This window comes from Euphorbia lathyris, chromosome 2 (genome assembly GCF_963576675.1).
Source record: "Euphorbia lathyris chromosome 2, ddEupLath1.1, whole genome shotgun sequence".
In the NCBI taxonomy this organism is placed as follows: domain Eukaryota; kingdom Viridiplantae; phylum Streptophyta; class Magnoliopsida; order Malpighiales; family Euphorbiaceae; genus Euphorbia; species Euphorbia lathyris.
In genome coordinates, this window is record NC_088911.1 from 112,663,915 (window position 1) to 112,691,395 (window position 27,481).

Consider the following 27,481-nt stretch of genomic DNA (forward strand, 5'->3'; position numbering starts at 1 on the left):
TGAAACTAGATGCTGAAATTGAATGTTGAAACCAAATACTGAACTGAACTGATTGTTACTGAACTGAATAGATTATTACTAAAATAGAACAATGCTTTAAACTTTTTTTTTTTTTTTATGAAAATGTCTACATCTTCATTAGAGACGAAAAGAACAAGTACAACAAGAAACGAAAAAGGTAAAAAACCTTACAAAATCCACAATGCTTTAAACTCTTAACTTATAAATCTTACTCTTTAAAATATATTAAAAATAATGATTTTATTTGAATAATAATCTTACATTTAAATTTCCCTAAAAGAATTTAGTTTCAGGAGCGATTTGCAGACAAATAATTAATAGGCATCCACCTTTTTTCCAAGCAAGCGTTGATCTTAGCTTTTTCAAATCTCATTTCACAAATTACATTCATATCTAGGTTTATTCGTTCCATATTCCACCTTTTTCTCCAATGCATTTCGATTTCCCTATACATTATTGCGTGCGTTTTTTATTTATTTTGAAGCTCTCCGATGATCTTCTTTCTTTTCCCCTCTTACTGGAATTTCGACATTGAAGGTATTGACAAAGGGTAGATATATAGGTCTATCAGATGCTCACATTGACGGAGATTTTTCTTTTGATGATGCAGGTGAAGGCTCAATTTCGTCAGGTTAGATTTGTTAGTTTAGTACAATAATTAATTATTTCATCTAATTAATGTGGAAAACTTTCTTCATTTATCAATTTAAAGAATCTGTTGACTGCTAGTAGAGACGCAATTAGATGTGTGACAAAATGACTAAGAGAAGGTATACATATCCCGAAATCTTACTTTGGATTTTCTTTTTTTGTTCTTATTACAGGGCAATGAAGTTTTTGTTGAACTGTTGGGTGAAACAATGGAGTTTGAATGCAACATACAGATGAGGAAATTCTCCATTTTGATTGAAAACGTGAGTTTCATCTACTACCTATTTGATCATATTCTGAATGAAAAGTTATGTGCAAGTTACATGCCAAACAAATATTCCAGGCAAGAATTGAAAAGAATCACCAAGTTCTTGACATTGGTAATGGGCGGGGAACCTTTGCTGTTGAAGTTGTGAAAATAACAGGATGTAATTGTAAATGTGTAGGCATCAATCTGTCTGAAAAGCAAATGAAATTTGTAGCAATGAAAGTCGAACAAGCTTGCCTTAGGCTACAAGTTATATGACCATTATTCAATGAATTAAGCTTATAAGTTATAATTACAGAGCTTATATTGTTTGCAATTTCTGCAGAAAAGTAGCTACGGTCACTTAATTTATTAAACCACAATATCATCTGGAGAACAATTATACCGTAGCCATACTTCCATCTACGTAGTAGCCAGTATCCACCATTGCCTTTTTTTAACTCATTTTATCCTCACTGCCCTTGTTCTGTTTAGCAACATACTCGAACAAGCTACCATCAAAACAACGCCGTGTAGCTTCTTTAGAAAGATAGCCTTCTTCATCTTTTGCCAGAAGATAAAGGAAAATCCACTCTAATTTAGCAGCCACCCTGAAAATGACACTTCTGAAACATGAAAAATGCTATCTAAAATCACAATGATACTGAAACATAAAGGTTTAGCTTTTATCTGAGAACAAACCATCCAAAGAAGTCAAAGGTAAGTCGATTTGCTTCTGTCATGTGCCACATCTCTTTAAATGTTAACTTGTCTGGTACAGTTTTAGCATACTTGCTGAAAATGTTCTCAAGATTCACAGGCATATACCTGCACCAAACAATGAATACTTGGATTAAGATGGTAATACAGTATATTGTGTGTATAGTTGGTTAATTACCGTCCTTCAGTGTCATAGGTTCCTGAATCACTGCCATGCTTGGCTTTGTGTATGTTGCATATGTATATAGGAAAAAGAGGGGAAGGAAGCCACCCCTGTTTCGAAAAAAGATAGTACACATTGTTAGCATACTTAGCTTGAATTCAGAAATGTGACAGATAGAAACAGGATGTTCAATCAAATGAGCACACATTAACTTACAGGTAGGGTCGAATAGCTCAAGGCTCCATTGATAACAAGAGCCATCAGAAGAGCAACAATTACATTGAAACCTAGTTGACGTGATCCTGTTGTAATTGGAGAACAGAAAGTAGAAATCAATTCAGAAAGTTAATTAATAACAACAGGAAACTGATAAAATAAAGTAAAATACCAGCAAAAGTCTCCCAGGGATAAACAATTCCATTTTTGTCTTGGTCAAAAAACGCCACATGCTGCTGAAGTACACTCGTACCATTATGCTCATGGTCTCGAGTTCCATTAGGATGTTCCGTATCAGGAGCTTTCAGTGCTCTTGCCATATCTGTCAACAATTGTCACCATAAGTATATATTCATAGGATAAGGTTTAGAAATTAGATTTATCCTCATACTTGTTAAAGCACAAGGCGCACTAAGGCACTAAGGGGTCCTGGACCTAGGCTCAAGGTGCAACGCAAGGCGCGCTCCTGAGGAACACGAGGTGCAGAAAAAAAAAATATACTCTTTTACCGGTTAAAGCATAAACCAAAAAACACACTTATGACCAGACAAACAAAACAAAACCACATAAAATCATAATATTAAATCATAAATGTCAAAAGCACCAAGTTAAGTTCATATTTTACAGAGACATTAACATATACTTAACGTCTTAACCTAAGTAGCTAACTAATGCTATTAAACTAATAACCATTCATTGTCACTTGATATTTTTATCCATGTGTTCTTCTGTGTGTCTATCGCAGTTTCTGTTTGAGTGGAGTGGAGGAGACTCTACTTAATACCTCTCTAGTCTTTCTATATTTAGTTATGCGTCTTCAGATTCTTATTCAGACTCTGAGGCCCAGGTGAGGTGCACAAGGTGAGAGCCTTTTAAACAGGTCCTTGCTTTCTGTAATAAGGCTCACTATCTTGATCCTTGGGTGAGGCGTGCCTGAGGCACCTTAACAACTATGTGTACCCTTAACGTTTTTAGGGAAATGCACATATACTCCTAACTTAGAAATGTAAAAAATAATAAAATTTTGACTTCCACGTTTACAACGTGGAGAAATTTTTGGTCCAGGCAGTGCAGAGTCAGCTTTTGATTGCTTTGAATGTAAAAATAAACTCAGCCCATATTGTCTGGGTTAAAAAAATTTTACCCCTACACCAGACCAAAACAATGTCATTTTGGTTTGGATTGAGAAATACAAAGCTGTATAATTCTTCATCTACTGAAATGCAATCAGCACCTCGCAGATGAAGATGGAGATGTGGGTAGGACAAAACCACGCCTTAACCACTCCTTTTAAACACCCATAGTAAAGGTGATTCCTAACTGTCGGGAGTGCACCAGCAGTCCGACACCCCCTGCCCTCTTGCCTCTAGGCCTTGGTAAGGTTCCGTTTTATAGAATCTGTTACCTAGCTTCAGAATTGCTCCAAATTGAAAATTTTTATGAACAAAATTTTACTATTTTTTAATTCACATTAGTGTATATCTGCAATTCCCTAAAAACTACATTCATTCAGCATCAAAATAACAATTGAAAACAAAAAAGAAAAAGAAAAGCTTCTGAAATAGAGCTTCGTACAAGGCTTAGGCAAGGTGGTTTCCAAATCATCAGCAACTGGTCTTTCAGAAGTAACAGGTGCTTCAGGTGCTGTTGTTGCTATTGAATCCTCTTCTGCCATTTTAATTTTCTCTCTAATTTTGGATCTGCTTCTTTCTTTAGAATGTGTGAATGTTTTCTGCACGAAATGTTTATAGATTTTTAAAGGTTTCTAATAAAACTCTCATATATATGATGATATGTACCTACTTAGAAACTTTCATCGTTTTCTGATAATAAGAGAGTTGTTTTCTTTCGGTGCACGATTCTCATCTTAAAATTAATAAAAGAAGTTATAACTAAAATGAAAAACTATATTCTATAAATGATAATACCTTTGTAACTAATGTTGCTAAACAAGAAAAAGCTTGCTTAGCGATAGTACTAGTAGAAAGAGGCGTAGTAATTTGAACCAAAGATTTAAGAGCTGTTTTGAAATTATTTCTCGATGGATATCTATTGATGGATTGATAGTCTATATGTATAGATGAAAATGGAAACTTTAAATTTATGAGAAATTTAAAATATGCCGGAACTCTCATCACCTATTACCTAATTAAAATATATGTTTACCTAGTTAGATGAGATTCAGATTTTTCTATTTTTAGCATAATAAAGTTTTTTTATATTAGAGTGCATTGAAGGCTTTTAGTTATAAGGGTTTTAGCTTCTGAGTCGTTGATCTATTATTTTGTTATATTAAACTCCTCATAATTTATTAATAGGTATGTTAGGCTTTTCTGTAACTATTTTTTTATTCCCCTGGAGTCTGAAACCCCTTGGATTCTAGAAAAACAACTATTCTGATATATAGAGATATCAAAGTATTATTCGGTTGCATCAAGAAGTGGATTGTAGAAGGTTATGCTGGATTCGAGACCACTATATGCTGCCACGTCAGTTCAGATACTGATGTGGCAGCATCTTAACAGTCCGGAATCAATGTAATCTGAAATCATAATAGACATTTTGCTGAGATGGGGATTTTAGAGTATAAGTGGTTTGTTTGGTGTAGCTATTAGTTATAGTTAATTGCTGATGGCAGACAAAATTAGGTATTTAGTGAAAATTTATAGGTGTTATATGTGTGTTAAATTAGTATTGAGGGAATAATTTTATTGTTTAATTATACATTTTACTGACTAAATATATAAACAGTCATCTATAAATACCATTGTTTTTCAGTCGTTTGATCCAGTTAGTTTTTCATCCATATTTAATGAAAAAATAAAACGAAATTTGGTGGCTAAGGAGAATCAAACCTTGCACCTTTCACCCTTATTTAATGAAAAAAAAGCGGAATTTGGTAGTTAAGGAGAATCAAACTTTGCACCTTTGAATTCTAGTGTGCGTATATATACTACAAACTGAACTAGCTTTCAACTTGTGTTTTACTAGCAGCAATGTTGATATACATCTTATACTACAATTTAAAAACTAAAACTATTATGTAGTGTTGGGTCTGGCCTAAGAGTTCGATCATTGACTCTGTTTTTAGAGGTTGGACCTGATTTAGGGTGGGTCCTAAATATTAAAAGTGGAAAGTAGATTGTGTCCTAAAAAGGGAGGAAAATACTTTTTTTTTTTTTATAAGAGTCGCAAGGGGTGAAGTTACCTTGTTCCCTTAGGTAAGGCGGTGGCTGTAATTCGGTGTAGGAGGTAGGGCTTTCTGGATCCCTTAGAGGGATAACCCTCTTAGGAACTTGAGGCTCCATTTTGACTTGAATCTTTATTTTAGAGGATCTGTAGGTGTATTTCGAATCATTACATGTGAGACAATGTTTTTTTTTTTTGGTAGGCACATGTGAGACAATGTTTTAATATCTGCCGTTCGATGGCAGGCGTGCTTGATATCCGCTTGAATATGAGGGAGTTAATAGCCTTTGCCTTTTGATCTTGCTGACAGTTACGCAACGGTGAAGGGTTTATAGGCCAACTATTTAGCGCGAAACCTTTTCGTCTCCTTATAAGTTCTGGCTGAATCGCCTTTTGGAGGTCTTTACTTCTATCCTCTTCGCAGTTTTCTAAGCAATGTTAGTTTCTTTTTCCTTCTTCTTTCTCTAGTTAATTCTCTGTACTTATAGGACGTGCATGCAAAGGCTTTTGGGTTGTAATCGGTATGAGGTGTCTGGGTTAGCTTCGAACTTAGACGCTCCACCATCTAGGAGTATGGACAGTCCTGATAGGGAGTTTGGGGGTGCTAGTGGTTTTGAGAGGGATTCGAGGAACTCACAGTGGTTACTAGTTACCGTCACATGCGTTTTTCCACGATGGACCGATATACTAAGGAGTTCTTTGGCAGTTATGTGTTTAAGGAGGCCGATATACTAAGGAGTTCTTTGGCAGTTATGTGTTTAAGGAGGCCAATGTGACCCTTGGCCAGTTGTACGAAGAAATTGCAAGGGATGTGTGATCCACTAGCATATCAGGCTATGCGCCTGGGAGCCGCTTCGACCATCAAAGACACTCTAATATAAATGACAGTTGGTCTCATGTGGAGGATGTGGCCCACTTACACTAACATCCAACTCTAGAATTTGAGTGACACGCGAGCCTTAAAAAGTCTTGTGCAGTGTATAAACTCCTCAATATATGACTAAAGTTGGGAGCTACTTTAGCCTCCAACACTAATGTTATAACTCACATTTAACTCTATACCAAGTGGAATCTATCTATCTTATTTAGCAATACAACAAAAGATGGTAGAAATGCACACAACTATATATCACTTGTGGTACCCTTCAAGAAATAAAATATAGCTAATGCGAGTGTTCTTTCTGTCGTTTCTGATTTATTTATGCACAGTCAAAAAATCAAAGACAGAGTATTTGACCATTATTCAATATATTAATTTTATAGGTTAAAGTTACAAAGCCCATATGGTTTGCAATTTCTGCAGAAGAAGTAATTACCATCACTAAATTTATCACACCACAATATCATCTGGAGAACAATTATACTGTAGCCATACTTCCATCTATGCAGTAGCCAGTATCCACCATTGCGTTTTTTAACTCATTTTATCCTCACTGCTCTTGTTCTGTTTAGCAACATACTCAAACAAGCTACCATCAAAACAACGCCGTGTAGCTTCCTTAGAAAGATAGCCTTCTCCATCTTTTGCCAGCAGATAAAGGAGAATCCACTCGAATTTAGCAGCCAACCTACATGAATCTTCGAATTTAGCAGCCAATCTTATTGAGACAAAAAGGTTTAGTTTTTATCTGAGAACAAACCATCCAAAGAAGTCAAAGGTAAGTCGATTTGCTTCTGTCATCCGCCACATCTCTTTAAATGTTAACTTGTCCGGTACAGTTTTGGCATACTTGCTGAAAATGTTCTCAAGATTCACAGGCATATACCTGCACCAAACAATGAATACTTAGGATTAAGATGGTAATACAATATGTTGTGTGTATAGTTGGTTAATTACCGTCCTTCAGTGTCATAGGTTCCTGAATCACTGCCATGCTTGGCTTTGTGTATGTTGCGTATGTATATAGGAAGAAGAGGGGAAGGAAACCACCCCTGTTTCGAAAAAGATAGTACGTACACATTGTAAACAATGTCAGTATACTTACAAGTAGAAACAGGATCTGCAATCAAATGAGCACACATTAACTTACAGGTAGGGTCGAATAGCTCAAGGCTCCATTGATAAAAAGACCCATCAGAAGAGAAACAATAATATTGAAACCAAGTTGACGGGATCCTGTTGTAATTGGAGAACAGAAAGTATAAATTAATTCAGAAAGAAAGAATTAAGAATAAGAGGCAACTGATAAAATACAAGTAAAATACCAGCATAAGTCTCCCAGGGGTAAACAATTCCATTTTTGTCTTGGTCAAAGAAGGTCACATGCTGCTGAAGTACACTCATACCATTATGCTCATGGTCTGGAGTTCCATTAGGATGTTCTATATCAGGCGCTTTCAGTGCTCTTGCCATATCTGCCAGCAATTATCACCATAAGTATATATTCATAGGATAAGGTTTAAATGTACCCTTAACGTTTTCAGGGAAATTTGTATATACGCTTAACAGTAATAAAAATTTCGGAATCAGCCTTTGATTGCTTAGAGTGCAAAAAATAAATTGTGCCTATAGTGTCTAGGTTTAAATTTTTTTGCTTCTACAGTTGTTGTCGTAGTTTAAATTTTTTTGCTTCTACAGTTGTTGTCGTATAACTGAGAGGTAACGGGTTTGAGTCTTAGGAGCGGTGTCTTACCAAAAAAAAATGGCAGGGGAAGATTTGCCCGCAGTAGACCCTTGTAGTGGGACCCCTATCTGGACCCTCGCTTAAACGGAGACGCATAGTGCACCAGGCTGCCTTTTTACCGCTGACCAAAACAACGTCATTTTGGTTTGGGCTGGGCTGGGAAAAAAAAAAGATATACAATTTTTCATCTATTGGGTGCAATCAGCACCCGGAGGACCACCCCTTAACCACTATTATTAGATGTGGTTCCTAAGAGTCAGGAGTGCACTGTCAGTCCAACACCCCATGCCCCGTTGTCTCTAGGTCTAGGTCAGGTTCCACTGTATAAGTTATGTTAACTAGGCCCAAAATTGCTACATGTACCGTTATTTCGACCCCAATTACTCTAAATTATAAAAAAAATTCTTACATTAGGGTATATCTATGCTTTCCTAAAAACTACATTCATTCATCATAAAAATAACAATTGAAAAAAAAACAGAATAAAGAACAAATACTTCTGAAATAGAACTTACAAGGGTTAGGCAAGGTGATTTCTAAATCATCAGCAACTGGTCTTTCAGAAGTAACAGGTGCTTGAGGTGCTGTTGTTGCCATTGAATCCTCTTCTGCCATTTCAATTTTCTCTCTAATTTTCCAGCTGCTTCTTTCTCTAGAATGTTTGAAAGCTTTCTGCACGAAATATTCCCTTTATCTATAGTGTGAAAAGATGGTGTTGTCCTCCTCCCAACAAATGGTCCCTCAAATATTGCTTCTATTGCACGTGACAATTTGTAGTAAAACTATCATATATATGATGATGTCTACCTTTAAATTTACTTTGAAACTTTTATCCTTTTCCTGTAAAAAGAAAATTGATTTCTTTCGGTGCATGATTCTCATCTTAAAATGAAAAACTAGAATCTATAAATGATAATACCTATGTAACTATGTTGCTAAACAAGAAAAAGTTTGATTAGTAGAAAGAGGCTAGGGGTAGTATTTCTCGATGGATATCTATTGATGGATTGGTGGTCTATATGTATAGATGAAAATGGAAACTTTAAACTTTATGAGAAATTTAATGAAATGGAATTCTCACCACCTATTACGGTACCTAATTAAACTGTATGTTTACTTTACTAAAGATGAGATTTAGATTTTTAACTTTTAGGTCTTGAAGGCTTTTAGTTATAAGGGTTTTGCTACTGAGTCGTAATCAATTATTTTGAAGGCTTTTAGTTATAAGGGTTTTGCTACTGAGTCGTAATCAATTATTTTGTTACATTAAACCCTCATAATTTATTAATATATATGTTACATTTTGCTATAATTTTTTTTTATATTGTGCACGAGTGTCAAACGCTTTTCAAAATAACATGAATTGTATAAAACATTTAGTCAACACTATTGTGTATTGAGAGAAAGTTAATATTTAGAGAGAAAAACTCAAAAAATGATGATTTTGAAAAATAAAATATGTGGTTCCATAGTAAAAATGATGCTAAACAACTTTAATTCTTGAAAAATTTTCATTTTGATGTCGTTATTGATCAAATTTAATAAAAAAAATATGAAACCATTGGGTTTTATTCGAAATTAACCCAAAATATTATTGAGGAAATATTTCTACTTTTAAAATATATTTTTTATTTACTAAATATATAAACAGCCATCTAAATCTAGGGTAAATACCATTGTTATCCAATAGCTGGTATTGTATTGCAAAATTATTCTGGTAACATTCCATGTTAAGAATCTTTCAACTCAAATATTGTGATGTGGATTTATTATTATTATTATTTATATATTACAGAGCAAATAATTTTTTTTTATTATTATTTTTGTTTTTGTTCTGTTTTTATATATATATATATATATATATATATATATATATATATATATATATATATATTTGTCTTTTTGCAATATTTGACAAGAAAACCAATCTTAGAAGTTGAATGAAAGACGTAATAGAGCGACAACTAAACCAAATTTGACACCTTATCATGATGAATGAGATTTGTGGTCTGATGAGCGGCTGAGCGATGCGTATTCTCTTTCCGCTGCTGCAATTATGAGATAGTGGTTATCAAATAATAAATTTGGTTAAGTTTAGGTATCGAATCTACGAGATTTATATCCATAAGTATTAAACTACTCGGTTCTACACGTTATCTAGGCGGTGAATACATATGACGTTTCTACACTATAAACTACTCCTAAAACATATATGAGATAATTTTCATGCCTTTAACCCCATATGGATGATACATATGACGTTAAGTTACAATACGTAATAAACAATATTTTCGAATATATATTAGTAACAGTTTACTATTGCAAAAACGGTTATATATAAACTGATCAACTTCATGAAGTTCTTTAATCCCGATTCCCTCTTAAGGTGACTCTAATTTTATAGGTTCAGAAAATAGGATTCCTAAGTTCCGTGGCTTGTCAATTCCTACGGTTTCTAAGTGTTGATTCCTACAGTTTCCGACTTGTCAATTCTACGGTCTTCGGCTTGTCAATTCCTACGGTTTCTGGATTGTCAATTCCTAATGGATTTTAGAGTTTGTATTCAACCTGCACAATAATCAATTATGAGAATCACAGCAAGGAATAAACATCAACAAGGAAGCGTTAAAGCGGACTACAACCGAATCTAGCACATAGTACAAACTAATTAACAAGGTAAAAGGGAAGAAGAATCCGCCCTTAGAACTAGTTAACCGGACAGAAGGCTGTCGCTTCGGATTCGGAGTTGGAACTCTAGAGCTTGGGGAACGAGGATGAGACGTAACTTCATCGGCACAATGGAGGAATTCCAACAACAAGCTCTCAAGGTATAAGATGCTTTATTACATGAAAAACTGAATGTCAAATTGGGTACCAAACAAAAATCAAGATCGGGGTATAATCTTAAATTACATTTGTCTTTTGATTGTTCACATCCAAAGTGCTGAAATTGGTGCCACACGGCGTGTGGATGTCTCACACGCCGTGTGGAGCAGCCACATGACGTGCGGGAGTCAATTTGACTAGAGGACACTTGACCCAAATGACTTTGTTGACTATTGAAATTCAGTCGATGTTGTCCCCTTCACACCCACACACCGTGTTGACTTCCCTCACATCGTGTGAGAATGTTTCTCACACTTTCAAGTGGTGTGAAATCTGCTCTTTGATACGGCCCTTGGGGCGGTCCTTAAAAATTACCTTCGGCGGCCTCCTCCTCTCTTTCCTCCTCACTATGTTCCTCATGTTGTGGTTCGGGTGCTTGGCTAGATATGCCCGCTTCACCCAATTTCAGCCCCTTTAGCAATGATTTTGCAATTTCTCCAGTTTTTCTGTTGTAACTTCTGATCGATCATGGAACTGGGTTGCAAGTTTTTTAAGTTGTTGCTCTAGTGCCTCTATAGGGTGGCTTGAGGAAAGAATTGCTCTGATAACAATGTCAGGTTTGTGCTCTGATAGTAAGGAAAGTGCAGATTTAGAAGAAATTTTAGGAGAGAGAGAAGAGAGTAATACTTGAAAAATGTTATATTCTCATCGATAATAGGTTAAGCCTGAATCTCATCCTCTAAATAGAGTGATGAACGAGGTGGTTACAAGGTACAACTATGAGTCATCATAGTTACCGCAACAAACTCTCTAGAATCTAAATTAGGCTAACTGTTTTTCTAGGGATTACCAATAGCTCAAATGGCTACAATCCATCTTATAACTAAGGATAAAACTAACAACTAACAATGAATAAAAACAACCCAAATAAGCAGAAATGCAAGATAAAATAGCTGACTGAAATGGAAAATATCTGTTTCAGTCCTTCTTCTGATATGTGACACTCTGCGAGTATCGTGGATTGCCTGAGAGTGAGCAATAGAGAAAAAGATGCACAACTATACATATACATCACTACTAATACCCTTGAAGAAATAAAACATAGCAATTACGGGTGCTCTTTCTGTGTTTCTGTCAAGAAATCAAAGACGGAGTTATTTGACCATTATTCAATATATATTACAAAGCTCATACGGTTTGCAATTTCTGCAGAGAAAAGCAACTACCATCACTTAATTTATTACACCACAATATCATCTGGAGAACAATTATACTGTGTCCACCATTGCTTTATTTATTTTTAAAACTCATTTTATCCCCACTGCTCTTGTTCTTTTTAGCAATATACTCGAACAAGCTACCATCAAAACATCCTCGTGCAGCTTCTTTAGTCAGATACCCTTCTTCATCTTTTGCAAGAATATAAAGGAGAATCCACTCTAATTTAGCTAATGCCCTGCATCATTAATTACATTTCCAAAACATTAAAAATACTATCTAAAATCACAAGATATTAAGAAGGTTTAGTTTTTATCTGAGAAGAACAAACCATCCCATGATGTCAAAGAAAAGTCGATTTCCTTCAGTCATGTGCAAAACCTCTTTAAATGTTAACTTGTCTGGTACAGTTTTAGCATATTTGCTGAAAATGTTCTCAAGATTCACAGGCATATACCTGCACCAAACAATGAATACTGGGAATTAAGATGGTAATACAGTATATTGTGTGCATAGTTAGTTAGACCATGCATTAAATAGAATCAGAATACTAAGACTTGAACAATGAAATCTGGAGCACTAGTATGTCACTCCATCAGTCCTGACATAGAATAGGATGCCCTTGCAAGTTCATGCGCAACCCTATTCACAGAGCGACTATAATGAATCAACCTATTCACAGAGCGACTATAATGAATCAACCTACTACAATCATCAAGAACAAGACCATAATAAGACCTGAAGACAGGTTGATTAATTACCGTCCTTCAGTGTCGTAGGTTCCTGAATCACTGCCATGCTTGCATTTGTGTATGTTACGTATATATATCGGAAGAAGAGGGGAAGGAAACCACCCCTGTTTCGAAATAATGTTAGTATACTTACTGGTAGAAACAGGATGTTCAATCAAATGTGCACACATTAACTTACAGGTAGGGTCGAATAGCTCAAGACTAAATTGATAAGAATACCCAACAGAAGAGAGACAATAATATTGAAACCAAGTTGACGGGATCCTGTTGTAATTGGACAACAGAAAGTATAAATTAATTCAGAAAGAAAGAATTAAGAATAAGAGGCAACTGATAAAATACAAGTAAAATACCAGCATAAGTCTCCCAGGGGTAAACAATTCCATTTTTGTCTTGGTCAAAGAAGGCCACATGCTGCTGAAGTACACTCATACCATTATGCTCATGGTCTGCTGATCCATTAGGATGTTCTGTATCAGGAGCTTTCAGTGCTCTTGCCATATCTGTCGGTAATTATCACCATAAGTATATATTCATAGGATAAGGTTTAAATGTACCTTAATGTTGTTGAATGCATTCTAGTTAAGGTGGGAGCTTTTCAATGAAATCTCAGTCCTCAGCTAGTCGAGGCTATCACTGTCAAAGAAGCTTTAAGTTGGATTAAGAAGCATCGCCCCAGTGAGATTGTCTCGTCATAGTGAAGGCAATTCAAATGGGTTTAAAAGGTCCTTCGTATTTAGTTGATATTATTTTTGATCATTTATTACGAGATTTAGAGCTGTGCTCTATCTCCTTTATTAAGCGTTCAATGAATTCGGTTGTCCATGCTCTAGCAAAAGCTGTTAATTATGTGTCTGTTCGGAGTGAGTGGACATTATTTCAATAAAAAAAAAATGTATCTTAATGTCATTTTGGTTTGGGCTGAGAAAATACTACAAGAAAAATGCGTTTTACCAGCGGAATATGATCCACCAAAGTCCGTCGGTAATTGCTAGTGGTATTTATTCTGCTGGAGAATTCCGCTGGTATTTCCAGTTTTTCTTGTAGTGAAAACACAAAACTGTGTAATTCTTCATCTACTGGAATGTAATCAGTACCTCACAGATGAAGATGGAGAAGCGGGTAGGACAAAACCACCCCTTAACCACTCCTTCTAAATACTCATATTAGACGTGGTTCCTAATGGTCGGGAGTGCACCAACGGTCTGACTCTGACACCCTGTGCCCCTTGCCTTTAGGTCTGTTTTATAAAATATGTTACCTAGATCCAAAGAGTGCTACGGGTTTCCTTTGTGATCCCGGCATGCCTAATAGATTGAAGGGAAAATTCTACCGGACGGCAATTAGACCAGCATTGTTATATGGTACGGAGTGTTGGGCAGTGAAACACTGCCACATCCATAAGATGTCGGTGGCGGAGATGCGTATGTTGAGATGGATGTGTGGTCACACGAGAAAGGACCGGGTGCGTAATGAAATAATTAGGACAAAAGTAGGGGTCACATCTATTGAGAATAAAATGAGAGAAAACCGACTAAGGTGGTTTGGCCATGTGAGACGTAGAGCGCTTGATGCGCCGGTTAGGAGAACCGAAGAGTGGCAAAGGGATGTAGTGGTGAGGGGTAGGGGAAGACCTAAGCAAACTTGGAGGAGGGTGATCGAGAGTGATATGAGTTTATTGGGAATTGAGGAAAATATGGTAGTGGATAGGACGGAGTGGAGGGAGCGAATCTGTGTCGCTGACACGACTTGATTTTCACGGTTTTATATGATGGTTCATGTTAGCCGACCCCGAATCATTTCGGGACTAAGGCTTTGTTGTTGTTGTTGTAGATCCAAAATTGCTACAGGTACCGTTATTTTCCACCCTAAATTACTCCAAATTGAAAACGTTAAAGATAAAATTTTACTATTTCTTAATTCTTACATTGATGTATATGTGCACTTCCCTAAAAACTACATTCATTCATCATCAAAATAACAATTGAAATAAAACTTACAAGGCTTAGGCAAGGTGGTTTCCAAAGCATCAGCAACTGGTCTTTCAGAAGTAATAGGTGCTTCAGGTGCTATTGTTGCCAGTGAATCAGCTTCTGCCATTTCGATTTCCTCTATAATTTTCCAGCTGCTTCTTTCTCTAGAATATGTGTGAGTGTTTTCTGCACGAAATGTTCCGTTTATCTAGAGTGTGGAAAGATTGTGTCTACCCAACCAATGGTCCCTTAATTATTGCACGTGACAGTTTGTAAGAAAACTATCACATTCATATATATGATGATGCCTACCTTTAAATCTACTTTGAAACTTTTATCCTTTTTCTATAAAAGAAAAGTTGATTTCTTTTTAGCTGCATGATTCTCATAAAGGGGCGGCCCGGTCGCACTACGTATCGGGTCCCACCAAGAGGCCGCTCCTAAGACTCGAACCCGTGACCTCTTGATCACACGACAACAACGTTTACCGTTGCGCCAAGGCTCGCCCTCTTGCTGCATGATTCTCATCTTAAAAAAAAAAAACTAGATTCTATAAATGATAATACCTATGTAACTATGTTGCTAAAGATTACTAATAATATTAGAAGAAAGAGGCTAGGGGTAGTATTTTCAACCAAAGATTTTAGAGCTGCTTTCAAATTATTTATCTATTGATGGATTGATAGTCTATATGTATAGATGAAAATGGAAACTTTAAACTTTATGAGAAATTTAATGAAACGGAATTCTCATTACCTATTACCTAATTAAAGTGTATCTTTACTTTAGTCAAGATGAGATTCAGATTTTTCATTTTTAGAGGGTCTTGAAGGCTTTTAGTTATAAGGGTTTTGCTATTGAGTTGTTAATCAATTATTTTTTTTTGTTACATTAGGCACTCATTATTTATTAATATACGTGTTACGAGTCTTAAATGATTCTGAAAATAACGTGGTTTTTCTATGGAACATTTGGTCAGTAGTGTTCATGTGAGCACTACTTTATATATATAAATATATAGATAGAGAGATATATATATGTATATATTAAAGTATCATTGGATTGCATCAAGAAATCGATTGCAGAAAGTTATGCGAATCCGATACCACTAAGATGCTGCCACATCAGCTCAAATGCTGAAGTGGCAGCATCTTAGCTGTCCTAGACTAATGTGGTCTAGGATCGTAGTAGACAATTTTGCTGATAATTAGTGTCCGTTTGTTTTCATTTTTCGGAACTATTTTTTACCTTTTAATTTTAAACAAGGGATAAAAAATATAGTAAAATTTCAAAACAACTACTTTTAACAGGTGAATTGAACAAAATTCTTAATTATTAGGTAGTTAATAGTTGGTGGCAACTAAAAATAGGTATTTAATAAAAATTTATATTTGTGTTAAAATATTATTGAGGGAATAATTTTACTGTTAAAATATATTTTTTATTTACTAAATATATAAACAGTCATCTAAATCTAGGGTAAATACCATTGTTAATAGCTGGTATTTCAAAATTATGCTGGTAACATTACATAGTAAGAATCTTTCAACTCAAAGACTGTGATGTGGACTTTTTATTATTTATATTATTAGAGAGCAGTTAATTTTGTTTTATTTTATTTCAATATTTGGCAAGAAAGCAACCTAACCAAATTTGATTGTGGTTACCGACATCTTCTTATCATGAATTAATGAATCAGATTTGTGGTCTTCAATTTTTCCATACTGTTCACATGCATCCTTTTACTTTTTTTTCATTAAATAATTATTTATGCTTTTCTTGATTAAATTCGTCTGATGAATTATGACTATCTTTTCCTTTTTTGGTCACACATCAATTAATAATCTTTCAGCTCAAAGATTGTAACGTGGACTTATTATTATTGTTATTATTATTTAGAATTCTTCATGTACTTGATGATCCGCTCAGCTCGCACTGATTCGTTCTTTATGCGTTGAGTTTGAACCTAACCCAGTCGGGTCTATATTTATATTTTATTAATGCACAATACAAATTGTCTAGGTCTTTCTTAATTATTTGGTCAACAAGGAACCACTTCATCTTGAAATCCTTAAAATTATCATTTTTATTAATAAGAAAAATGGTCCCGTTTTTACTCTTCTATATAATAAGATCATCTGTAGACTTCAATATCGGAGGCCAAATTCGAAGGAATATAGCCCGTCCAAAGCAATTCTCATATCTTGAGAAATCTTCGTTAAAGCTAAAAGTTTTAGCCAAAAATTGTGGAAATCTGAGATGGATACATCACAAACTCTTGCAAGATGTTTGTAAGATGTCCACGATACTGTCACAAGGGGCCTACTATATATATATTCGGAATAAATATAAAAAAAGGTCATTATTCACCCTACAAGAAGTGAAAGGAAGACGAATATCCATCTGCACCCAAAAATGAAAGAACACAACTTTTTTGGCGACAACAAAGAAGGTTGTTCCTCAACTTGAGGATTGATTTTCTTTCCAAACGCTTTATCAGCCTTTTTTCTGAAAGTTTCTTGGGATTTTTCCTTTTAGGAGCCATGACCACAGTCAAAGAATCCATAACAATCCACGAGAGTAACATTAGACGAAAGAAGAGTAAAAACAAACTCCATACCTTTTATAGGTTCACGGAGAAATTAAAGAGACAACTATCATCATTACCAAGTTGCAATGATCAAAGAGCATTAACTACTCCTGGCACGCATGTGCAATAATGATGCCACTAACAACACATGATAAGCGGGGATAGACAACCGCCAGCTCAAACAGCGCTCCCCATATATAAATGCACCTTGACACATCAGTCTACCTTTTAAATCACCAAAATAGAAGGCACAGATCTAGGCCCATCAAAATGGCCCTAGACCTTTCGGCCAACATGACGAAACTGAAAGCAGGTTTGACATTAGACGAATATAAACTAACCCACGTGGCACTATCATGAAAGACCACTCGATCACCCATGAGTTGGGATCTACGTGGCACCATCACAAAAGATGACACTATCACCCACACGAATGGGTCCCATGACACGATGGATCATAACGGATCTGGCCAGAGATCAAGGCACATTGCCCCCAATTTCATCGATAACGGACCTAGTGGGTTTGAAGTAAACAGATTCCTGCTTAGTAGATACACGACTTCATCTATCAATAGGTGATACATGTTCCTACACGCTTCAAGATTTATAACTACCTCACTTAGCTCAAGTACATTATAAATAGAGCGAGACAATCTCCAAGGTACACATTTAATCATTAGCTCATTACTCAACTTTTATTCATTGTTGTGTTCATCCTCATCTCGTTCCTAAAAGCTTACTTGAGCATCGAAGTAGAGTCCACGGTTCCTGACCCCTTTTTTGAGTCTTTTTCTATCTTATTACTTAGTCTTTTTCTATCTTATTACAAACTTATCTAGGGATATACAAAATTCAACCACAATATATATACTACTATATCTATAGTACATTAAATTGTCCTTCTTTTTACTTTTCATAATCATAACCAAGTTTTTCATTACTTACATCGGGATTATATCAAATTGAAACTTCACAACTACAGTAAAACCTCTATAAATTAATAATGTTGGGACCATGAAATTTTATTAATTTAGAGAGTTATTAATTAATCGATAAATTAATAATTATTAATTTATAGAGTGATTTTAAATTTTTTTAAAAATAAAGTTTAAATTACTAATTTAAATAAAGTTTTTGTCTAAAATCAATGAACAAATAAGATTAAATGTGCATTATATAAGTTAATTGAACTCGGAAGTTCATTGTATTTATGTTAAAAATATTCAATATATTATAGTTAATGAATTCCTATATACATTTATATGGAATGTTGTTTCAAATCATACCAAAAATAGACTTTTTATGAATCTGTCACAATGAATTTAGAGGCAATAACCACTGAAGACATTCATGACCTTGAGGGAACGATTGGTCAGTTTGGTTACCGCAATCCAATGGATGTCAATCAAATATTGGATTATCCAGGTGAAAACAATGAATGCTCAAGTTTAGAAGAAATTGTGTCGAGCATTAAGCAAAATTCAATTGAGGATGAAGCTGAGGATGATTCGGTACCTTTGAAACCAATCACAAGAAATGAAGCAATTATAACATCATCAACTCTTTATAATTTTTTGTTACAATTTGACAAAGATACGCCAGAACTTTTGAATGCACTGAGAATAGTTAGAGATGAAATTCAACTAGATTCAAATTTCAAGAAAAAACAAAATACTATAAATTCATATTTTTACTAAATTATCCTAAGTATGTATATCTATATATATTTCGCATATTTAATTAAGAAATTATTAATTTATAGAGGTAATAATACAATGTATTTATAAAGAGTTGTTCCAGAAAATTATTATCTTATTAATTTATTAAAATTAATCATTTTTTGAACTGGCCCAAGTCGGGACCAGAAGAAATTATTATTTTAGAGAGTTTATTAATTTATTGAGTATTAATTTATAGAGGTTTCACTGTATTTCTCCATATTTTTTCGGTTGTTTCAATCTATATCTGTGAGTAGAGGGAACAAAATTAAAATATACTCACTTATTTATTAATAAGTATTTACACCTATTTATACTATTACATGAGAGTGAGATAATTACCAAATGATCCTATATTATTTACAAGTAATTACAAGAGTACCCTTACATATAAAGTAACTCTATTATACTCTAATACCCCCCTTTCAAGATGGAGGTTGTGATGAAACAAGACCCAGCTTGGGAAGAAAAAATTGAAGAGAAGGAGCGGATAGCGGTTTAGTAAAAAGATTAGCAAGTTGAAATTTGGTGGAAATGTGAGGAGTGGAAAGAAAGCCGGAAAGAAGAAGTTTACGAACAATATGACAATCAATGTCCAAATGTTTGGTACGTTCATGAAAAACGGGATTAGAAGCAATATAAATAGCGGCCTTATTATCACAATGAAGTGGAATAGGTAAATGGAGGGGAACATGAAATTCACGAAGTAAGTAAGAAAGCCACTTAAGTTTGCAACTCGTACTCGCCATACTGCGGTATTCGGCTTCAGCGAAAGATTTACTAACAATGGGTTGCTTTTTAGCCTTCCAAGATATCAATGAAGTGCCGAGAAAAATGCAAAAACCACTAACAGAACGACGAGATGTTTTACAACGACCCCAGTTAGTATTATAATAGGCGGTAAGGTGAAGATTAGCGGAAGCACCATAAAACAAGCCATAATGAAGGGTACCCTTAAGATACCGAAGAAGATAAAACGCGGCTTCAAGATGATGAGTACAAGGCGTGGTCATGAACTGGTTGAGTTGTTGAACCGCGAAACTAATATCAGGACGAGTAAAATTTAAGTATAATAATCGGCCGATTAAACGATGATATTGATCAGGATAAGCTATCAGAGTGCCAAGATCCGGGTCCAAAGTAAGACCGGGTTGCATGGGACAAGGTGAGGAATGAGTTGTTGTAAGTCCCGTATCAGACAATAAATCCGAGATATATTTACGTTGGGACAAAAAAAGCCAGTAGTGTCCCGATCTAACTCAATGCCCAAAAAATATTTGACGAGACCAAGTTCCTTTATGGTAAAGAGTGCATGTAAATGATTTTTGACATTTTGAATAGCATCAGAAGAATTTGCGGTAATAAGAATGTCGTCAACATAAACGATAAAAACAAGGAAGATATTAGAATGATCATAAGTGAAAAGGCAATGATCACAAGGTGTTTGTTTAAAACCATACTCAATAAGTCGAGAAGTAAATTCCTTATTCCATTGACGACCGACCTGTTTAAGGCCATATAGCGATTTACGCAATTTACAAACCTGTCCAAGTGAAGCTTTAAAGTACCCATCAGGAGGTTGAAGATAAATATCTTCATCCACAAAACCATGAAGGTAGGCATTATTAATATCAAGTTGGTGAATAGGCCAAGTATGGGCAGAAGCAAAAGCGATCATTAACCGAACGGTAACAACCTTAGCAACGGGAGAAAAGCTCTCAGTATAGTCAATACCTTGAATTTAATTGTATCCCCGAGCTACTAATCTAGCCTTATAACGATCAACGGACCCATCAGGATGACGTTTAATGTGAAAAACCCATCGAGTAGAAATGGCTTTCTTGCCTTTAGGAAGGGTAGTGAGATCCCAAGTGTCATTGTCATCCAAGGCTCGTAATTCTGCCTCCATAGCTTGAACCCAATTAGGATTAGAACATGCTTGTTGGTATGTGGTGGGTTCAAAATCAGAATCAAGAGTGGAAAGGAATGTAGAATATTGAGCACTAAAAGGAGGTAAACAAGAAATAGTAGGAGAAGAAGATGAAGTAGTTTTAATAGTAACAGCAAAATCTTGTTGCCATGAAGGTGTTTTAAGCGGGCGACCAAATCTGCTACGAGGAATAGGTAAAGGTGTGGGATTAATTGAAGAAGAAATAGGTACAATAGAGGAGGGTGGAATGGTTGAAGAGAACGAAATGTTTAAGAAAGGACTTGAAAGAATATTATCCTTAGAAGGTAGAAGAGAAGAAGTCCCATATATAGAGGAGGTAGGTACAGAGGTATGGATATTGGAATTATTAGTATTTAAATTGTTGGAAAGAGTAGTAGGAATGTTGGAATGGGTAGGGGTATTTGAATTATTGGGAAGAGTAGTAGGAATAGTGGAATTTGTAATGTTAGGAGAAAGTGGAGAATGAGAAGACCTAATGGGTAATGAGTCAGGTGTGGATAAATGTGAATTTACATGTATAGGGTGTAGAAAAAGATGGAAGTACAGGTGGATCAAATGGTAACGGTAAAGGAGTAAGAGAAGGGGAAATATGAGGGAAAGAAGAATAAGGAAATACAGTTTCATGGAAAATAACATCTCAAGAAATAACTATTTTCTGAGTTAACGAATTGTAAATTTTATATGCTTTGTGATCAATATCATAATCCAAAAAAATACCAGAAAAAGCACGCGGATCCAATTTATCCCGAGAAGGATGTAGATTGGAAAAATAACATTGACAATCAAAAGTTCGTAAAAAATTATAATCTGGAATTTTATTATGTAATTTTTCATATGGGACTTCCATTGTAATAAGGGAGTGGGCAAAATATTAATGAGGTACGTGGCAGTCAATAGTGTCTCAACCCAAAATTGCTTAGGTAAAGAAGCATGAAAAAGTAGTGCCCGAGTGATTTCAAGCAAGTGTTTATGTTTACGTTCAACAATACCATTTTGTTGAGGTGTGTGAACACACGATTTCTGATGTATAATTCCTTTAGAACTAAAGAATTCAAAACAAGTTTGATTAAGAAATTCGGTGCCATGATCAGTACGTATTTGTTTAATTTTCACTTGAAACTGATTTTCAATCAAAGAAACAAAAGACGTAATAGCCGAAAAAACTTGAGTTTTAGTACTAAGTAAAATTGTCCATGTGGCACGTGTAAAATTATCAACAATAGTAAGAAAATATTTCGCGCCAGTTAAAGTAGCCAATTTATACGGACCCCATAGATCGATATGTAGCAACTCAAATGAAGTATTAGTAGAAATAGGAATACGAGAAAATAAAATACGATGTTGTTTTGCCAAAAGGCATACAACACAAGGCAAAGTATCTGATATAGTAGAAATAGCAGAAATATGTTGTAACTTTGAAACCGAAGCATGTCCTAAACGGTAATGCCATAAATCCGTAATATGCGGATGAGTTGCAACATTAGCAGTAATAGTACCAGAAAATTGTTCTAAAATAGTATGAGAAAATGAATGGGATGTAAGATAGTAAAGCCCTCTATGGAAAAAACCAATGGCAACAAGGTGATTAGAAAACGAGTCTTGGAATAAGCAGATATTAGAGAGAAACTTAATCACCAATTTAGAATCATGTATTAATTTGCCAACAGACAACAGATTATGCGTAAAAGTAGGAATGCGAAGAACATCTTGAAGTGTAAAATTAGGTCCTATATTAATTGAACCAATATATTCAATAGTATTTAGAGCCATCAGGCAAATGGACCAATTTATTGGAATAAACAGATTCATAAGAAGTAAAATGAGTAAGATTACTAGTAAAATGAGTAAGATTACTAGTGCCATTATCAATAATCCAAATAGAACAATCTGAGGCAAATACTGATGTAGTAAAAGTGCTAGTACTAGCAACCATATTAAAAACAGTAGGACACGAAGGAAATGGAGTACTAGAAAATAATGCTTTACCTTCGTCCTTGAAAGCATAAGGCAGATAAGAGTTTTTGATGGATTCACGAGGAAAAGATGATGAACCACGGTTTGGAGGAGAGGATCGATGTTGAAAAGTAAGCTCCGTCATTAATAACTCCGGAGGCTGTGGAGGTGACTTCGCTATCTCAGACGGTTCCGATGAGGAAGATGCCCGGTTACGGGAACTTATCCTTAATAGAAGGGCAAATAAGAGAACAGGAATTGCTCAGAACTCCCATACGAACGGAGGGGTTAGTGAAGGAAAACAAGAGGCAGGATGCTAACAAATAACAAAAAGTGGCTTCCGGTGACTGCCAAGACAACGTCTGGTGAGGTGAGGAATCCGATGAGAGCTCGTCAACCTCAAAATCGATGAAGCCAGATGAAACCAAAAAATCGATCAGATTAGAGAAATAAATAGAGAGATCAATCAGACTGTACGAAATAGGAAGAACCTGATAAATGAAAAAACTAAAAATAACCGAAGATTTGAAGGAATAACCGGAGAGACGAGGATACTCTGATATCGATCGGAGCAGAAAAACCAGGAGAAGAAAATGCAGCCAATCGAAGAAACAGAAAACAAGCCGATCGGTACAAAAAGAGATTAGATGAGATTTTTCACACAAAAAATGAGAGAAACTGCACACAGAGTTCACAAATACCAGAATCCAGATGAAGAGAGAACCTGGTTGCAGTAAACACCAATCGAATTCCAAATGATAAATCGGATGAAGAGATAACCAAACACTACAATACCAACCGAAGTCAAAGTCCAGATGATAACTAAGCAGAACAGAACCGTCTAAATCGGAGAAGATGAACAGTCGAAAACAGAGGAGAAGACGCGCAGGCGAAAACGAAGAAGCCAGAGATAGAAGACATATCTCAATACATCTCCCAACCAATACACGTGATCTTTGGGGAAATAAGCAAAATAATTGTTCAGATTATAGGTGTAAACTTACAATACAAATCCTTGAAAAGTAGTGAATCTTTGAATGAAGTGAGAGAGTAAAATATATTTTGCTCTGATACAACCTGAGTAGAAGGAACAAAATTAAAATATACTCACTTATTTATTAATAAGTATTTACACATATTTATACTATTATATGAGAATAATTAGCAAATGATCCAATATTATTTACAATTAATTACAAGAATACCCTTACATATAAAGTAACTCTATTACACTCTAATAATATCTCTATATTTCGATCTGCATTAACACTGGAAATAAATCTTAGCAATATGAGTTCTCTTTCTATCCTTTCTGTTTTATTTATGCAGTCAAGAAATCAAAGACGGATCTACATAACCATTTCTCAATGTTTTAAGCATATAAATTACAATCACTAAGCTGAGGTGATTTGCAATTTCTGCAGAGAAGTATACAACATCAATTTATTTATTACACTAACATTCTGCAATTTATAGCCATAATTCCACAGCCGGTATCCACATCTGGTTTTTTCATCTCAGTTTAGCCTTAGCTCCCATGTTCTGTTTAGCAACATACTCGAACAAGCTACCATCAAAACATCCTCGTGCAGCTTCTTTAGAGAGATAGCCTTCTTCATCTTTTGCAAGAACATAAAGGAGAATCCACTCTAACTTAGCTAATGCCCTGCATCATTAATTACATTTCCAAAACATGAAAAATGCTATCTAAAATCACAAGATATTGAGACAAAAAGGTTTAGTTTTTATCTGAGAGAACAAACCATCCTATGAAGTCGAAGGCAAGTCGATTTGCTTCTGTCATCTGCCACATCTCTTTAAATGTTAACTTGTCTGGTACAGTTTTAGCATACTTGCTGAATATGTTCTCAAGATTCACAGGCATGTATCGTCCTTCGGTATCGTAGGTTGCGGAATCACTACCGTGCTTGGCTTTGTGTATATTGCGTATGTATACGGAGAGGAAAGGGGAAGGAAGCCACCCCTATTTTGAAATATATAATAAACAATGATTTTATTGAAAGAAAATGAAGTAATTTCGATACAATTTACCCGAGAAAAAAGGATATAAAGAGGAAGTCGTTAACTTATAGGTAGAGTAGAGTAGCTCAACATTGCATTTATAAGAAATCCCATCAAAAGGGAAACAAATAAATTGAAACCAAGTTGGCGGAATCCTGTTTTGGAGGAGAAAAGCTGAATTAAGCAAAGTGGAATTAATAAGAAGAGAAAAAAAGTGAAAGAGTAAAAAATACCGGCGAAAGTCTCGGAGGGGTAAAAATTCTATTTTTGTCTTGGTCGAAGAAGGCTGCATGCTGCTGAAGAACACTCATACCATTATGGTCATGGCATGGAGTTCCATTAGAATGTTCTGTATCCGGAGCTTTCAGTGCTCTTGCCATATCTATCATGGCATTGGTATATTAGTCATTTTATGCGAAAAAGTGAACAGTAGACGACCAAGAGAAGGAAAAAACGAGAAAGGATGAGAAAATGAAAAAGGACGGAGAAAATGAAAAGAAGACAAAAAAAAAAAAAATGCAACAAACGAAGAAAATAAAAAGTTGAGAAAAATATACTTTTTTTTCAATTTTTGTAATGTTGAGAAATTAGGAACTGTTGGAATACTTTTTACTCCTTTAGTTAATTGGGTTAAATGAACCAACGCGTTTAATAAATAAAAATAAAGAATATAGGAAAAAATGGAAGAAAAACTATAAGAAAAGGACTAAGAGAGATATAGAGTGAAAAAAAATAAAATAAATGAAAATTGGATTTTTTTTTTGGTTTAAATTTGGTATTTTGAAAAGTTGAATTTCTTATAAAAAAAAGAAAAGAAAAGTTGAACTTGATAAAATTATTTAATCTAGTTAAAATAATAGGTCTGAATGAAATTAATCGGTGAATTGATTGTTAAGAACGGATTCAAACCAAAACCAAATAAGGGTCCGTTCTTTATCATTTAATTTCAGTAACAATCAGTTCAGTTCAGTTCAGCATTCAGTTTCAGTATTCAGTAATTTATCATTATTTATTATATTATCATTATTTATATATAATTTATTATAATAATAATTATTATTATTTATCTATAATTTATCTATAATTTATTATTATTATTATTATTATTTATAGTTTATCATTATCTATAAATTAGATAAAAGTCAAGAAATGATAGTTTATTAAAGTATGTATGGTTTAATAAAAAAAATAAAACTAAAGTATGTATTCATATTTAAAAATTAGGAATTGCATCCATATTATGAATTATTTCTCAAATTTATCCAATTTATCAATGTTAGGGATAAAATTCCACCATTTTAGACGTTAGAGGTAAAATTACTTCTGACCCAAAGCGTTATTTTTGCACTTTAACCCTTAATTAAAATAAAAAGTTAAGAGTTTGTATTCATATGAAGATTTGTATTTAATTTTATAGGCTTTAAATTATATATAAATTTGTGTTTGTATGTAATTTGTATTTTTAATTTAAATTAGACTTATTTTTATTTAATTTCATAGGCTTTTATCGAGCCAAGATTTTATCATCCCGGGCTTTTATTTGATATTCAATTTAGTTTTATCTTTAATAATATATTTATTTATTAGAACCATTATTATTATTATAAGTTCATTAATGTCCAATACTATCATGAAAATTATTTTAAAGTCTAATATCATCATTATTGTTAAGTTCAGTAGCATTCAGTTAAGTTCAATATTCAGTAGTATTCAGTTAAAGTCAGTTCAGTATTTAGCAGTATTCAGTTCAATTCAATTCAGTTCAGTTCAGTTCAGTTCAATTCAGTTCAGTTTTTTTCAGCGATAAAGAACAGAGTCTAACTCTATTAAATATTTATAGTTGGATTGGTTGTTAACAATCAATTCATATTCATGAATTCCTTCCTTTATTGGATTAGATTTAGGTTTGTTTGATCCAATCACCATTAAATTAATCTATAAACAATCTAGGCATGCAGAGTATTAATTTCACTCAGTTTCGCTTTGGTACGGGCAATCGCAAAGAAATTTTAAACCCAAGCTATATGGATTTTATTGAACTTTTTACAATCCAAATAGTTGAACCCAAAATTCATTTGAACAAAATTTTAGTATTTCTTATATTATTATCTACACTTTCCTTAAAAAAAAAAAATTAAGAGAAGTTTGAATATTATAAATAAATAAAGAAATAAAACTTACAAGGCTTAGGCAAAGTGACATCTAAATCATGAGAAACTGGTCTTCGAGAAGTAACAGGTGCATATGGTGCTGTTGTTGCCAATGAATCCTCTTCTTCTGTCATTTTTAGTTCTCTTATTGTGAATGTTTTATTGCTTTATATAGAGTTTGCCGCCCAATAATGGCCAATTGCTTCTACACCACAAATTCTACCAATTCTTTCATTTTTGTCCTTTTTCGATTGAAAACAAAATTCATTTGTTTCGATGCATAAATTTCTTCTAAAATTGAAAATGATTTCAATTGAAATTTTCCTGATTGAGAACATTATAGTCAAATTCTAAAATTATACGGAATTCTTACCTGTTACCTAATTAAGTTATGTACTTTTATTTTTTGATAGAAAAAGTTTAGGTAAGGGTATGTCTATCTACTCCTAATGGGCAAACCACAGACCTCCATGAGGATTTACAGTGGAATTTACAGA

At 34.3% G+C, this 27,481-nt stretch overlaps 4 protein-coding genes and 1 pseudogene across 7 annotated transcripts; 1 reads left to right on the forward strand and 4 right to left on the reverse strand.

Annotated features, from left to right (window-relative positions):
- The first annotated feature begins 313 nt into the window (after positions 1–313).
- On the forward strand, positions 314–6,302 carry LOC136219495 (uncharacterized). Of its 4 annotated transcripts, XR_010684180.1 has the most exons (4): positions 314–652; positions 846–935; positions 5,410–5,606; positions 5,696–6,302. XR_010684180.1 is itself a non-coding variant. In XM_066006917.1 (3 exons), exons 1-3 carry the CDS (start codon positions 593–595, stop codon positions 1,196–1,198), a joined length of 333 nt encoding a protein of 110 aa, XP_065862989.1. In that variant the 5' UTR covers positions 314–592. The 4 variants fall into 4 exon arrangements, 1 of the variants encoding a protein (XP_065862989.1); XR_010684179.1 differs by having other exon boundaries at positions 5,410–6,302; XR_010684181.1 differs by having other exon boundaries at positions 5,453–6,302.
- On the reverse strand, positions 1,179–3,788 carry LOC136219493 (peroxygenase-like). The gene is made up of 6 exons (XM_066006915.1): positions 3,594–3,788; positions 2,191–2,340; positions 2,019–2,104; positions 1,818–1,912; positions 1,622–1,747; positions 1,179–1,530 (listed from the first exon to the last, which is right to left on the reverse strand). Exons 1-6 carry the CDS (start codon positions 3,691–3,693, stop codon positions 1,377–1,379), a joined length of 711 nt encoding a protein of 236 aa, XP_065862987.1. The 5' UTR covers positions 3,694–3,788; the 3' UTR covers positions 1,179–1,376.
- A 117-nt stretch (positions 6,303–6,419) lies between the features above and the next one.
- LOC136219494 (peroxygenase-like) lies at positions 6,420–8,557 on the reverse strand. Its single transcript, XM_066006916.1, has 6 exons — positions 8,347–8,557; positions 7,413–7,562; positions 7,238–7,323; positions 7,045–7,139; positions 6,848–6,973; positions 6,420–6,775 (listed from the first exon to the last, which is right to left on the reverse strand). Exons 1-6 carry the CDS (start codon positions 8,444–8,446, stop codon positions 6,622–6,624), a joined length of 711 nt encoding a protein of 236 aa, XP_065862988.1. The 5' UTR covers positions 8,447–8,557; the 3' UTR covers positions 6,420–6,621.
- A 3,186-nt stretch (positions 8,558–11,743) lies between these two features.
- LOC136219496 (probable peroxygenase 3) lies at positions 11,744–23,242 on the reverse strand. Its single transcript, XM_066006918.1, has 7 exons — positions 22,846–23,242; positions 14,628–14,786; positions 12,981–13,130; positions 12,806–12,891; positions 12,637–12,731; positions 12,207–12,332; positions 11,744–12,113 (listed from the first exon to the last, which is right to left on the reverse strand). The coding sequence occupies exons 1-7, from the start codon at positions 22,955–22,957 to the stop codon at positions 11,948–11,950; spliced, it is 894 nt and encodes a 297-aa protein (XP_065862990.1). The 5' UTR covers positions 22,958–23,242; the 3' UTR covers positions 11,744–11,947.
- Positions 23,243–23,978: 736 nt separating this feature from the next.
- On the reverse strand, positions 23,979–27,118 carry LOC136219497 (probable peroxygenase 3; annotated as a pseudogene).
- Between the last annotated feature and the right edge of the window lie 363 nt (positions 27,119–27,481).

Bases quoted from the DNA above. Each gene is read 5' to 3' on its own strand.
- LOC136219493 (XM_066006915.1), bottom strand. From the start codon at position 3,693: ATGGCAGAAGAGGATTCAATAGCAACAACAGCACCTGAAGCACCTGTT. The intron at 1,913-2,018 runs GTAAGTTAATGT...TTTTCGAAACAG, and splicing joins TGAGCTATTCGACCCTACCT to GGGTGGCTTCCTTCCCCTCT. The intron at 1,531-1,621 runs GTTTGTTCTCAG...TGTCATTTTCAG, and splicing joins ACCTTTGACTTCTTTGGATG to GGTGGCTGCTAAATTAGAGT.
- LOC136219494 (XM_066006916.1), bottom strand. From the start codon at position 8,446: ATGGCAGAAGAGGATTCAATGGCAACAACAGCACCTCAAGCACCTGTT. The intron at 7,563-8,346 runs GTAAGTTCTATT...AATTGCTGGCAG, and splicing joins AATCACCTTGCCTAACCCTT to ATATGGCAAGAGCACTGAAA. The intron at 7,324-7,412 runs GTATTTTACTTG...CAATTACAACAG, and splicing joins CCCCTGGGAGACTTATGCTG to GATCCCGTCAACTTGGTTTC.
- LOC136219496 (XM_066006918.1), bottom strand. From the start codon at position 22,957: ATGACGGAGCTTACTTTTCAACATCGATCCTCTCCTCCAAACCGTGGT. The intron at 12,892-12,980 runs GTATTTTACTTG...CAATTACAACAG, and splicing joins CCCCTGGGAGACTTATGCTG to GATCCCGTCAACTTGGTTTC. The intron at 12,114-12,206 runs GTTTGTTCTTCT...TTAATGATGCAG, and splicing joins TTCTTTGACATCATGGGATG to GGCATTAGCTAAATTAGAGT.
- LOC136219495 (XM_066006917.1), top strand. From the start codon at position 593: ATGCTCACATTGACGGAGATTTTTCTTTTGATGATGCAGGTGAAGGCT. The intron at 653-845 runs GTTAGATTTGTT...TTCTTATTACAG, and splicing joins TGAAGGCTCAATTTCGTCAG to GGCAATGAAGTTTTTGTTGA. The intron at 936-1,015 runs GTGAGTTTCATC...CAAATATTCCAG, and splicing joins TCTCCATTTTGATTGAAAAC to GCAAGAATTGAAAAGAATCA.